The sequence below is a fragment of the Crocodylus siamensis genome, chromosome 1 (assembly GCF_052110815.1).
Source record: "Crocodylus siamensis isolate JL-2025a chromosome 1, ASM5211081v1, whole genome shotgun sequence".
NCBI lineage: Eukaryota > Metazoa > Chordata > Crocodylia > Crocodylidae > Crocodylus > Crocodylus siamensis.
The window spans coordinates 8,898,979-8,913,448 of NC_143395.1; the positions used below are offsets into that span (position 1 = coordinate 8,898,979).

At 47.3% G+C, this 14,470-nt stretch overlaps 1 protein-coding gene across 1 annotated transcript in view; it reads right to left on the reverse strand.

Moving 5' to 3' along the window:
* TNFRSF21 (TNF receptor superfamily member 21) overlaps window positions 1-14,470 on the reverse strand; it is a 65,221-nt gene that overhangs the window by 15,842 nt on the left and 34,909 nt on the right. The window contains exon 4 of the mRNA XM_090031292.1: window positions 4,679-4,944. Within this exon, the coding sequence (XP_089887418.1) occupies window positions 4,679-4,944 (266 nt within the window). The remainder of the gene's footprint in view (window positions 1-4,678; window positions 4,945-14,470) is intronic.

A 14,470-nucleotide genomic window follows, 5' to 3' on the forward strand; every position in this document is an offset into this window, starting at 1 on the left:
TCGGTATCAATTAAAAATTAAGAGTTGCAGCAGGGGGATTAATTTCAAGTGCTGCTCACAAGGAAGAATGTGCCTTGCCCAGAGAAGCGGGGGAACCTCGCACAATCGGGCTGCCATCCCAATGCATACGCCAGGAGGTTCGAATCAGAAGCAGCATAGACAAAGCTGCGCCCGTGTCCAAACCAGAGAACGCTGCTGCTGTAGGTGAGGGCAACGGGTGAAAGTTGATTAAGGATATACTTTAGTAAATCCCAAATGAGAGGACCTGCGCAGGAGGATGCACCGGCTGCACACAGCATGTTATGAACTGCAACTCCCGTTATGCTGCTGCGGATGAGCTAAGTTTCACTTGGGGCACAGAGCAGTGACCTAGTTTTGCCACTTCCAGGAAAGAAAACCAAAGCAAATCGCTAGAAAGCGAAAAACAAGACGCCCGACACATTGCCAGTCTCCAGATCTGAAGACCAGACAGACCATGCTCCAGAAAGGAGACTCCTTTTTCAGAGCAACTGCCCTGCAAGTTCAGACTGGTGCGCTGCTGCATGAGGAGGGGGCTTCCTGGTGATCTCACCACTACTTATGGCCTGGTAGCCAGACTCCCTCTGCAGCCCATAAGCCACTTCCCTTAATCCCCAAGTACAATTACTGTGCAAGATAGCAGAGCTGTCAGCCTTGATGCCGTCTGCCAGAGGGTTGGTTAGAAGCACTCCCACTGCACCTCGAACTACATCCCTTCCTTGGCAACACGCAGGCTATTTTCCCCCAAACACAGCCCATCCGCCAGACAGGCACATGCAAGACTGCTTGACAAGGCAGCAAAGATGCTTGGCAATGCTGTGGCTGTGGCCTTGCTGCTCCGTTTTATATTACAGATGAAATAACGTAGGGCCAAGTCCTGCTCTCGGCGTAGGAGGAATTGCACGGACTCTCCCAGTGCGAGAGGAGAGGGCACCGCCTTCTCAGCCCAACATGCTGCCAGGGCGAGGCATGGCCTTGTCAGTGGGCTGAACATTTGAGGAGAGGTCTGTGTATTCCTGTGCGTTTGCACAGAGCCTACAACAGCGTAGCTTCCAGAGCGGATACGATCTGAATTACTACTGCAAGAGACAAAAGGATTTGGTCTCAACTTGCCTGTCAGCCCAAGTACAACCTTAAACTGAGGCAAAGGTCTTGGCAAGTTTTTAAACTGTCTTCTTATGAATGGTTTTGCAACGTTTCACAGTAAAATGTTTCATCATCTCACACTAAGGCTAGGGACAGACATTCAAAAAACTGGAGCCCAGATGATTCAATCTTTGCAGCTTCTGTAGTCTAGCCTGGCAAGGCTAAATCAGTTTGTAACTGTATAGACATCCCAGAAATGTACGCACAGGCCTGCAGTGGCTCAGGCTAGAAGCTGGGGGGTGCTAGAGCAGCCCTTCCTTCCCTTGCACAGGGCTGAACTGAGGGGGGCATGGTCAGACCCCAGCAGGATTAGGGAGTGGTTCTCCCCCAGCTTGATAACAGAGCATACATCAGTTCTGTTATCAGCATTCATCACCCCATCAGAAAAGAAACAGCTGCTCTCATTAGTTCATGCTCTTCTTAAGGAATGGAGGGACATTACCAGCTGAGCTACTGATTAGCTCCAAAAAGCCCTAAGCTGACACTGCTGTCTGCCGCAGCACAGACCATAGCCAGCATGGTCTGAACACATAATGCTGAAGTGTCCGTATATGGCAGAGGGAACGGGGATCCCAGCTTAGCAGCAAGTGATGAGGGGAGGGGAAGAGCAGGAGGAAGCTAGGCAGATACTCTGTGCCTGTAGTCTCTGCCAGAGCTAAAGCCAGAGAGCAGAGGATAGGGGCCAGAATCCCACCTATCCCAGAGAGCATGCTGGGATGCTGTGGTAGTCTGATTTAACTTAAACAAGCAAGGGGTCTGGGACAGACTGCATAAGCTGGTTTGACGCAAACCAGTTAAGTCTGATGCTACATTCAACTAGGTTCATCTTAAACCTGTTCCAGTCATTTTCAAACTGGTTTATGTGTACTGACCATCTGTTCTGTTACAGGCTTAAACCAGTTTCTGATGACTTAAGTCCGTTTGTGTGCAATGTCCATCCCTAGCCTAAAACAGCCCTTCTATGACTAGCACGGCACAGTGCTAATCACGTGCTCTATGCATTACATTTAATAAAGGAGAGGTTTGCCAAGTCATGCAGACGTGTTCATATACCCAGAACTACAGGCAGTAAGGATAACACAATTAAGCCTGTATGGGGCTTGTTTTGCTTGTCCTCAGAGGAACTCGTATATCAATTCCCTGAGGGACAGAGACCTGTTCCTGCCTGTCCCCTCCTCCTCTCATCAAGTCCTTTTATCAGATACAATGTTCAAATCTGCTAGCTAGCACAGGCAAACATCAAACAGTTAAAACACTTGCTTCCCAAAAAACAACCCAGTCATGCTGTAAAAAACGAATCCTTGAGAAGTCTCTCAAACCATGCAAACAAGAACTCCTGGCAAGGAGAAGAACCACGTATAGTGCTCAGTGGTTTTAACCGAATTACTGACAGCAATGCCTCAACACGTCCTCCAATAATGAAGGTCCTGTTCTTGTGCAATCTTCTAAAGTTTGCCAATTGGACTGAGTGTTGACAAATCCAAACCAAATATCATCTTATCTGATGTTTTAGTCCAACATTCAACTTAGACATTCAATGTCAAGACATAGCCAGAGGAATACACAATTCATTATAAACTCAAGGACGCTAGAAAGTCAGCCTGTCCTTTTGATGTGCAGCACACCACAAGAATGCCATGAGTGCATGGTCTAAGAAAAAGGATATACGCCTCCATTTATCCGGACTTGATTTTAGGTACAATTATGTCTCATGCTTTCCACTTCCATTTTTAAGTCTTTGATGCAAGAAATCTTGGAGAACAGCATGCAAACAAGACAGTTACATACAGCTTAATTACAAGAGCTGGCAAGGAAAATGCAAAAGTACTTGGCTACTTAGATTAAATTGGAATAGAAACTGCTGTGCTGAACACCGCAAAACCAAGCTATTCATTATTTAAAAATGGAAAATGAAACTCTGCTCAGTACACAGATGGCCAGTAGGGTTACAGGGCGGCTCTTGGAGAAAACTCACATAGACGTAGCTCAGAAGTCACTATTACCAGTGTAAAACCCTACTAATGCAGGTCTCACAGCTGCAATGTCAGGGGAGATCCCAATGCTGACAGCATGCGGGTAACACTGCTGCTTTTAATGCACGCCATAAAAATTCTACCAAATGTAGTACCTAGCAGGGCAAAGAGGTTGCAGGCTACCTGTAACAAGGGAAATGGGATATCCCACTGCCAGCAGCAACTAACTTTTGTAACCTCTTGACTTGTAATTGTGCTGCAGAATCTAGAGCAGGGCTGTCCACCTAAGTGCCCAGAGGCCACATGCCACATGGACTGCACTAGCAGAGGCCACACTAGGGCAGACCAGAGCCCCTTGGGTGGCTCCTCTCCTGCTGCACACGTGTGCAAGTGGCTTCCTTCCCCCTTCCCCCCAAAATTGCATTACACATGCAGGCAGCTCCCCTGTGCACTGTGCAAGCTTGCCAGCTCCCACCTCAGCTCCCTTGTCGGGGGCTTCACCAGCACCATGAGTTGCACCACCCCACCCCTCCAGCACGGGCAGGTAGCAGGAGCCAGAGTGAGAGAGAGGGAGCCCAGAGCCCTGACTGCTGTTACATCAGGGCTGTAGAGGACTCGAGTGGTGGCTGGATAAGGGGCCCGGGGGACATGGTTTAGCCCCTCACAGTTTAGCCTGCAGGCTGCTAGCTGGGCAGTCCTAATCTTTGGAGAGCTCTGTTCACAGCTAGAAAGGGTCCATTCCCTCCCTCCCCACCAAAACTGTATCACCTTACAGTAATGTGCCAAGTCAGAGGCATTGCCAAGGTGGGCCCTGAAACCTTGAATTAAACTAGCGTGTAACAATTAATGCTGTAACCTTATAATGATTTCGGGAAGAATATCCCGCTTGTGTTTATCCCATATTGTCCTCCCTTTCCTTTCTCCCAACAGAGGTCCCATTCATTTATCTGACTAACTTCTGCGAAAGTTAACGGGTTGCCAATGTAAAAGATCTGCAACCCATTAAGAGATGGGGTGGTCTGCACAAAGCAGATTAAAAACAGTACAGAGCTGGTCTGTATTTGGTTCCAGTTGTCACACCTCTACTCAAGCAAGATTTATGCCAGCTGAACACATACGTAGGTTTTTTGGTACCAATTACTCCCCAACCCACCCACCCCACCCCATGCTGCTTCTACAAAATCCTATTTCAAATGAAAGTCCAGAATTTTCAGTCCTAGAAGGAAAAACAAAGCCTGAATGTAAGCCCTTGCACAGTTATGAGCTCCATAAAAGGATGCATGGGCTGGAGACCCCTTGGGAATACACATGGCCATTGCTTTACCCTGGAGATAGGACAAGCCGCCATCGAAGTCTACAGGAGCTGGATCCGAATTTCTCTCTGGTTCTAAAAGGAATGAAGTTCTAGCCTTCTACCATAGTTGGAAAATAGCCTCTTAGCTAGGGAAGGTTTGCTGGCTTGGCAATTTATAGTCCTGTACAGAAAAAAATGTAATGCCGAAGACTAAATGTGCTGTTTAGGCAGCAGCTATATATGTTACCGTGGCTGTGTCTTCCATCAGGCCCCTGATCTTCTCTACAACATCGTTACGTCTGTGCTGACGCAGAGCGCTGATGAGCTGAGCGAGGCTGGCTTCGGGGCCTCGGACGGTCCAGTGCTGCAAGGCGGCATAAGCCCGTTCGTGATCGGCCGTGTAGCCATTGGAGAAAGCTGCAACCTCCCGTTCACTTGCACTGCACAGAAATTGGTAGATGTCCTTCCACTGGCTTCCGACCTGGGCTGCCACGAGCTTCAGTATGTCTATGCCTGTCAAACAGAAGAGCTGCAGATGAAGCAGAGTGATTTCCTCTCTCCCCATCAGCTTAGCACCTACCTATGCTGCACTGCAGGATCAGGGCGATGAGATTTACCTAGCTCCCCCCACCCGAGGTCTATGACATAATACCGTCTCTGCCACGTCTTATTTTAGCGATAAGGGGCGCTAACAACACCGGGCTGCAAGCTACTTTGCAGAAAAGCACGATACATAATGCTTTCAGGGCACTCCCATTCAACAAAGAGCCATTGACACTGGTTATGTAAGTAATGGGCGTTAAATACATAGATACACTCTGACGTAGGCACACGTTCCAGAATTAGCCACCGTGTGAGCAGCCACCGATAGCCGTAAGCTTCCTCAGCAGTGATTGCATAAGGTTTTAAAACACGGCTAATTTGCTTTCCCTAGTTTGAGTTGGAAGGGCCCTTGTCACCCACCCCTCTGCATTGTCAAATATTGTTCATCCGGCAGCACGATGATATTTAGCGACAATTGCCGTCACCAGTGCCAAACCGAAGGGGCATGTGGGGTTCTCTGGTGTGGAAAGATTTTCAGCAATTTGCTTCTCAGCTGCTCTGAACAAAAAGCACTGGAGCACGTTGAACCGCAGCCCTGCACGTGTTGGGCTGAGAGATGTGGAACTTCAATGCTGCTTGACAACTCAGGGTTATGGAGAGAGACTACGCTAGGTAGAGCTGAATTTGAACTTATGTGGAAACATTTTAGAGGCCAAATAAAAGGCTTCAGTTTTAGGAGGCAAAAGTCTAGTGTCACAGGGAAGACTTTATGCACATCTCCGTGACCAAATGTCTCGGTCTCCAGCTAGGTCTAGGTTGCGTCGTAGCATGGTAAGTTTGCAGTGATGCCCCTCCACCACGCCATGCTGCTCTGCGCCATCTACTTTCTGAACTGCCTGCCATTTAGCTGCATGCGTGTTAATTAGCATGGGGTGGACGACTGGATACTCTGGCTCAATGGTACTTAACCCTCTTGCAGAAAGTGGTTACACTTTCTTGTTCAGGAGACAGTCCTTTAGGAGAAGCCTAGTGCAAGGATGCAGCTGCCAGGCATGGTCATCCTACACTGGAGATATGACCTCTATCGCTCTCATACACATCCACCCCCCCACCCCCACAGCAATACTCCCAAACCACTGACTGCTACACAACTACCAGCACAATCATCTCTTACTGTGAAGCCACGGCAGAGATGCAATCAATAGCAATTAATACAAGCCATAGCACTCTGTTCTGTGTGCAGTACGTCAGAGTCGGTAACTACAAGCCTTCAGACAGAAATGATAAGAGGTGTCTTCAGACATAAAAAGGTACAAGCTAAAGCTACTTTTATCAAGCACAGCAAGCTCTCAAGCTTTGAGATTGGATGGTCTTCAGAGAAAGCACTGCTCAAGTTTTCACAGGTGGAGAACCACACCTTAAGTTTCTTGCAGGCCATCCCTTTGTTTCATAAATCGGAGACTGCTTCCCTTCAGCTTAGACAGAAATACTAAGTAGTTCTGGGATCCATCCCATACTATAAGACTTCAGCATCCCCTGCCGTGCAATTTGTAACGTAAAGCCTCCTTTGTCACTTGGGTCTCAACATTCAAACCACAAATTACGCATTTAAATGATATTAACTAAGTTTTTGGCAAGAAACCCATTAACCTGTCAAGCGTAAAAGTAAAACGGGCTTAATGAGACATTCTACATATAGAGGCCAAAATTTCCTTTTCAACTAGTATTACAGCACTCTTTCTGGTATCCTCAAACCAGACAGCCACGTTACTGAGCTAAACTGGCATTAACCCCCTATCCCATTTTATAACAAGAAGTGCCAACTCGCATTTTAAAAAGATCATTACAGATTCCTATTTTCTTCTCTACCACCACGAGAGAGTTTGAAAAAGGAAATACGACATTGCCATTTACAATAGCAGAATCTAGTTTACTGTAAAAAAAACCCCAAAAAACCCAGAGATCTGTACAGTCTTCCTGGACTGGTACATGGAATTATCCCATAAATAACAATACGAACCTTGATGGCATAGTCCTCCATACAGAATTTGTATAAGCTACCCCCTTCCAGAGCAATCACCCTCTTACCAAAGAAAACCCTGGTGCACTCACTCACAAACCCCGTGGATGCTGAAGCAGCACTGCCAGCATTTATGCGGAGTCTTGATATCACTGCCAGCCCTGCACCAATGCATGTTGCATGGACGCCGGCAGTACCGACTGCAGGCACCCCTTGCAATGGGACACTTCCTATCACGTGTCGATTGGATGCGTTAGAGGAAGACATGGCAGCTTTGCTAACACGCTGCTATAATTTAATTCCAAGACAGGGCTGAGCAGCAGACAGCACCAAGCCACCAAGCTGTTAGAGCAGTGATGTTCGCAACAGCAGTGTTGAAGTAGAGCCACGTTAGCAAGTGCAAACAAGTCACCAGGAGTTTAGGGATTGCTGTTATACAAAAGCACAAAGAAACAGGTTAAAGGCCAGATTCAGACTGCGAGACCACAACGAACACCAAAAGCAAAGTTGTTTCATTAGGTCAACAAATGGCAAGGTGGAGGGACAGCCCGTCTGAACCTCCCCAAGAGAAGAGAAGGAAACACTTTGCGTTGATCAAAGCAACCAGAGACACGAAAGGGCAGGTTCCCAGCTGCTAAAGAACAAAACAGCTGTGAGGACACCGATGTATTTTGAGAGTCCAATTACCCATGTCACCTTTTTTAGATGACAAAATGCCAGGTACTGGCAGGTGCAGACCACAAGCAGTAGTTACGGAAACTAAGAAACCCAAACTGTCAGGCTAACAACTCCTGCTGGTTTTTCTAGGGGCACAGGAGAATTAGTACTTCCTCCTTCAAAATGGTTACCAGTAATTTTGATAAACAAAAGTTTCCAAACCAGTGACGTACAACTCAGTGCCTCCCCCCACCCAGCTGGATCCTGTCCCCATGCCGGCCAGATCGACCCACCTCCGGCAACAGGGCGCCAAGGGGTGGCCACAGCTATTGCTCGCCCTGCCACTGTTGAAAAATGTCCCCGAGGGGGCTCCATATGTTGGCATTCAAGGGACCTAAATTCCCAGCCCCTCCAGGAGTCCCGCGGGCTGGATGAAACCGCTCATGGGCCATACATTTAACACCCATGCTCTAAACCATCAGTTGGCTTTACCTTCCTCACTCTGCCCAGACAACATACCCTGCTGCAGCACCCATACGCTAAGCAAATCGCACACGACCCTAACCCTTAGGTAGCTGGAGTCCAGTGTCTTTATTACTTTGGGTAAAAAAAGTACACTTGTCTGGAGGCTGAACTCTCACACAAATTCCTTACGCCAGCTGGGCAAACTCTTGGGCTGAAAGCTCGCTTCTTTTTGAAGGTTTAATCAGAATAGAAACTTCTTTCAGGTCACTGAAAGCAATGTGAGAACAACTTGGTGCCAAATACTGTGAATTCTTGGTCTGTGCTTCAGCCAAGCAAGCCAAGATCTAAGGAGCCACGAGCAGGATCTGCCTAAAATTACTTGGGTGACATGCTTTTAATCATGCACTAGTCTCAGGGACAGACAAAGACATTGCACAGTATCAGACGAAAATCTTTTCAAAACTTCGGTACAAGATTCAGAAGTCCAATTAAAACCTTCTATTAGATGATGACACTTTCTGTCTCTTGGATGTGCACAATAGCTTTCTTTTTTTTCCCCTTTGCAATGTGGCGGTTGGGGCACTAGCCTTGGTCTTGGGAGGACCGGGCTAAAGACCCTGTGCTCCTGCAAACTTCTTGGGAGACCCTGAGCAAGTTGCTTGGGAACAGCAGCACTGTTCCCATCTCTAAAATGAAGATGATGGGACTTTTACATTGTACTGAATTGTGCCAAGGATAAACTTATTCCAAACTGCGAAGGACTCTTACGCTATGATAACGGAGGACACAGCAGCAGGGCTGAGCAAAAATTTCTCTGTGCAAATAGTTTCTCCATTTAGAAAAAATGCAGATGTAACCTTAATCAACACTATTAGTGAATTTGTTGAACTGCCTAGATAGGGGTTGGGAAAGAGGGGGGAGAAAATGAGGAAACAAGTTGAAGGGTTTCACACGTTTCATTTCAGAAACTGCAACTGAAAAATTAGCTATGTTTAAACTGGACAAGTGGTTAAAATACCTCAAAAAGCTGTTTCCTTTCATCCCAAAGTATCTTTTTCGGTTTCCCATGTCAGCAAGATCATTCAAAGGCCATCTGAGGCAGTCGGGAGATGGAGAAGCATTCAGAGATACGTAAGAGGAACAGGCACTTCCACCCGCCACATTAAAAGGGGACTAGAAACATCAAGCCCAAAGGAAGCTTTGCTAATCATCTACCAGACAGGTCAGTAGTGCAGTGGTGCTAAAGTATAATTGATATTTTATTGTCCAGGATAGTATTTGGCTATGGGCCCTGATTTAAGACAGCCCAGAAGAGACCATTATCTGCACCTATATAGGTATTTTACGCTCATAAACCACATAGTTTATAGCTTCCCTAAATAAGTGCAGCAGGTCCTTGACGAGCCAAGTTGGAGCTACGCCAGCTTCCATAGGGCTAGCTCGGATGTTCTTGAACTAGATTTACTCAACGCCACTCTTTGCTCTTTCATACTGTGCTCTCAAGTCTAGGAAGTCCAGTTGCACAATTCGCTTGTGATATAATTTTATACCCTCTCAATGTTCTCATGTCCTTCAGCCACGTTATTTACATAAATGCCGAGATACTGCACCCTGTAGAAGACTTAACGGTGTAGAAAACCTTAAGGGAACAATTGTTCTGCTACATAGCGAGTTGTGAAATTTTAGCCTTATGCTATAAAACTTATACTCCCATGATTAGATGAATGTTGAGACCTTAGGATTCATCACAACCCCTATATTATGAAAAAGAAAGCCTAGAGAGAGACACGGTACAGATGAACTAAGTGCTAATTTGGCTTCAGCCACTTAGAAAACTATTATTCCTGCTGTTCTGAAAAATAAGATTAAAACTATTACATGACAACTTACTGGTGCATGCTGCTAAGTAACGCTGCTTGAGCCATTTGCAGTATCCTAATTCACTTGTTACTTCAAAAAAATATATAATAATGCTAATGCTCGTAATAAGCTTACAGCCCCTATCATCTCCGTATTTCCAGAATCTTTATAAAAATTAGACCCTAGTGGAATACTAAACGTCACAATTCCTTCTTAATAAGCCGCTGCAGTAAGATGTAGCAGATGTTCTTATTCAGTGTGCATTCGAGCTTCACTCCTCTGCTCCCAAACAGACAGTCTTTCATCTAGTAGTTACCTATTCAGGGGTCAAAAAAATATGCGTCAAAAAAAGCAGAGTGGCACACACGGGGACAGAGCACGCTGCTCAGAACCGCGCTCCGGCTGCTGGCCAGGCTCCAAGCGGCAGGATCACCACTGCTGCAGCCCCAGGAGGCCCCCAGGCAAGGCTCCTGGGACCACACAGTGCTGCCCCAGCCTCCCCTACCCCACCCGGGGTAACCTGCAGGACGGCGTGGGGCACAAGTGTTCCCTGGGGACAACCAGTGGCGGCATAAGGTGTGCTGCTACTAGCTGTCCCTGGGGAAACGAGCATCCGTGCTCCTGCGGTCATGGCCCTAGAGACTACCTCAGGCTTGTCCAACGTACGGCCCGTGGGCAGCCACGCAGCCTGCCAAGGCATTTTCGGTGGCCCACGGTGCTGCGACGGGAAACCCCTTGCCCCTCCCCCAGCCCCTCAGCAGCTTCCTAATGGCTGCTGAAGGGCTAGGGAAGGGACGCGGTTCCCACACGCACTGCGTCAGCGTGGCGCAGCCCTCGCGGGGCCTCCCACACGGCCACCGGGACAGCGAGGCGGGCAATAGTGGAGCGGAGGGCACCTTTCCCGCATATCCGGGGAGGCTGCGGCCGCTCCGGCGCGAGGCAGCAGCTCTCCCCGCGGCCTCTCAGATGCGCTGAGGAGCCCCCGCTCCCGCCGGCCCCCTGCAAGGCAGCGAGCGGTGGAGGCCTCCCGCGAGACGCATCCCTCCACCTTCGATTAGTTCCCACTCTGGCCGCCAGCTTTTCCACGTCTGATCTGTCGACTTGCATTATGCTTCTTTCAGTATGCATTATGCAAAAGTGTTTATTTTAGTCACAGGCTTGGTGTCCTTTTATTGTTGCTTTTACATTCTTTTTATTTGGGATTTTAAACCACCTTTCCGGGCCCATTTCATTGTCACTTCCTGCAACTTCATTGTGTCAAAGGTCACGTGACATCACTTCCTGATGCGATACCGCTTCCTGTGAGGTCTTTGAACATGGCTTGCCAGCCCACTGGGTGATAAAAGGTTCGTGATCCGGCCCCATGTTCAAAAAGGTCGGACGCGCCTGGCCTGCCTGGTGCAGAGCCCCGAGCTTTCCCAGGCAGCCGTCTCCTTTATCAGCTTCTTTGGCAAACGCTCCTCCTGACAAAGCAGGCTGCTGCTTCTGAAAGCTCATGCCTCTCTGTACCTGTTAGTCTCCAAGGCACCACCCTGCCTTGCCTGACCTTGGACTAAGAAAGACTAATGACTAAATAAAGCATCAGATGTTACACTCAAAAGTCCATTCAAGTAGAACAGTTAGGAGCAAATTTCACTAGGCTCTTTTTTCCCCACCCCCAACCCCCGCAAGCTTTTACCCACTAGCCGTGTTTTTGAGTTTGCAGGGCACTACCAGCACCCAATGATTGTCATGAGAGGTTTGAAAGGAGGCCCTTGACCCAGTCTACAACTAAATAAGCTTACGGCCATAGCAGCCAGCTGTTCCATAACTGAAGAAATCAAGACAAGTTTTCCATCCCACTTGTTGTTTAAATCACACTGGCGTTGGTCCCATGTTTGCATAAGGAGAGAGTGCAAGAAAAGTAAAAGAAATCTCTTCTCCTGCTCCATCTCCCAAACCTAATCTTCCCCTTGGTATCACGTTAATAAGGATTAGGCAATGGGATAATCTTGCTTTGAGCGATAGCTGGACTAGACAACCAGGTAATGGAGGTCCCTTCCAGTCCTACTTTCCTATGAACCTGGGATGTGACAGCACTACGAGTGAGTGTCAGCTCATCTTCTCCACCAGTCCCCAGTTACCAAACCATATTGCTGCATTCAGCCCATCATCCCTTAGGGTCATAACTACTGACCTAGCTTCACATTTGTGGGAAAATACTGGAACTAAGTAGTTGGGCCTCCTATTGTGAAAAACCAAGACTATCCAGAGCTGCCAGTGGTTGCCTCAAAAATGGAAACGAAGCTGATAAAGGACTCCCCCCGCTTTAACCTTTTCACAGCCTACAGGAGACAAAGAGTTTATGATGAAAACTTCTGCCAAAGGATCACGTGATGTTTTGGGCCAAATCTAACCCTTAAGATCCTAGACAAGAAAGAGCTTTTCAAACAAAACAGTGGAATTAGTCTTTCCCTAGCATGATGGAACTGGAGCTGCTGTGTAGGAGCTCATGAATATTGTATGTTGACCTGGGCACTAGGATAGTTACTGTATGAATGTACTAGTGGGCTTCAAGGAACAAGAAAAAGAAAGCCTCCAGACAAGAGACTGCTTCAAAAGCACATGAGGCTTGTTAAGGAGATGAAACCAAGACAGGAAAAGTCTCATGCACGTGAGAGATCAAGAGGAGGATGCAAGTGGGAGGAAGGGACAAACATAGGGAGAACTGGATCAGATGAACCAGACTCACCAATGGTTGCAGTCATTTAAACTAGTTAGCTCAGGTACTGGTAGCAGTTGAATTCTGGCAGCACAAAACATTGTGCAAACTCATTTTGCACTGCTTTTTCACTGGGTTTTACCGAGCTTTCTATTCCCACCACTAGATTCCTACCCGGATAAGCTCAAGCAGATCTAGGACATACCCCGAGATACAGGTGCCAGTGGGGTGAGAGAAGATGGGTTTTCCTAAGCTGTCACCAGAGAACGCCAAGCCTTGACAAAGGAGAGACAGGTAAAGTGTGCTATTTTAAAATCTCCTGTTGCTCTCATTCTTGGTCCTCGTTGTTAAAACAAGAAAAGCACTGGTTTTATGAAGGCAGTTTTGTGCCCAAATACCAGCTACCTGCCATAGCCTGCAGAAAGCAAGGAACCATGGCATACCATGAAGCTGGAGCCTCATTCGAAATTAAAAATTGAGAAAATTTCACCATAGGAGAGATCTGATGTAGCAGGAGAATGGGAGTGGGACAGTGCAGCAGCAAGCCCTGCAACCACGACAGCTAGTCCCAAAGGTCATGGCTACACTGTCAAAAAGTGGCATATCCACCCTGCACACACTACATCCCAAAAGGACACTAGCAATGTAGTGCTAGGCACACGGCAATAATTGTCCCCAAGACCAAGGCCTGATTTGTACTCATGACATCCTTTAAGGGGGATGGAGAGGGGGGCCTTGCATGAACAAACCAGGCTTCGTTGTGGTGCTCCCTAGCTGGTCCTTTGACGACAGACGCATCTATGGAGCATGAGCCCTAGACGAATCTCCACTTTTGAGCCAGAGTCAATACCGCAATTTTGCACAGCTAATCTGAACCTTGTGTAACAAATGTATAAATGCATGCACACACACACCACAGTTTGCCATTAGCTCCATAGGGATGACAAAATCTAAGCGATTCCACTCCTCCAAGGACTTGGGAATCACCTAACATTTGCAGTGCTTTGATGGTATAGGGCATTACTCGTGCGAAGCGTTAATTAACAATGCACTACACGGTGATGCCGTGTTTAAAGAAGATTCTTACAAGGCTTATCCAAGGGGAGCTGCAGAACTTATGGCACAACTTCAAATTCTTCTCTAGCCTCCTAGTGCCTTGGCTTGGCAAGTCTGCTGTTGTCTACAATAGCCCTCCCTTCTGGGTAGCTTTCCCATAAGCTCCGTCTCATAGTTCGACCTTACTCTGTCATTTGTTTACTTTGAACAACAGAGTTGGAGGTTTTTCTCATATGCTCCCTTCTTTCCGAGTCTCGCAACTCACTCGGGACTGTTCAATGGTCCTTTTAGTCTAAATTTCTATTCTGTTACAACTAAGCAGTTGCTCATTCCATTGCTGATACTTACTTAATTGGTCATCAAACGAAACTGCACAACTCTTTTGTGTTTTAATGACTCCCTTGATCTGCTTTTGGATAGATCTCATCCGTCTCCTATAATTCTGGTGTTTACAAGTTGGATGGCAACCAACTCCTTTGTTAATTGTGCAGCCTCGGTGCTGGCATCTCTCCCTGGTTTCACCATACTAATGACCAGTATCGCCAAGTTCACTTCCCAAAATAGTTATGCATAAGAGAGATCATCTTTGCGTATATGCTTCTACTTGGGGCCACTGAAAGCTTGTGCTAAATGTTTGCTTCTACAGAGCTACCGAGGCCATTTGAAAGTCTTACCACACACAGCCAGCAGTAGGTAGGCTAAACACAGGCGATGCTTTGGTATGCCATGTCCTCCCT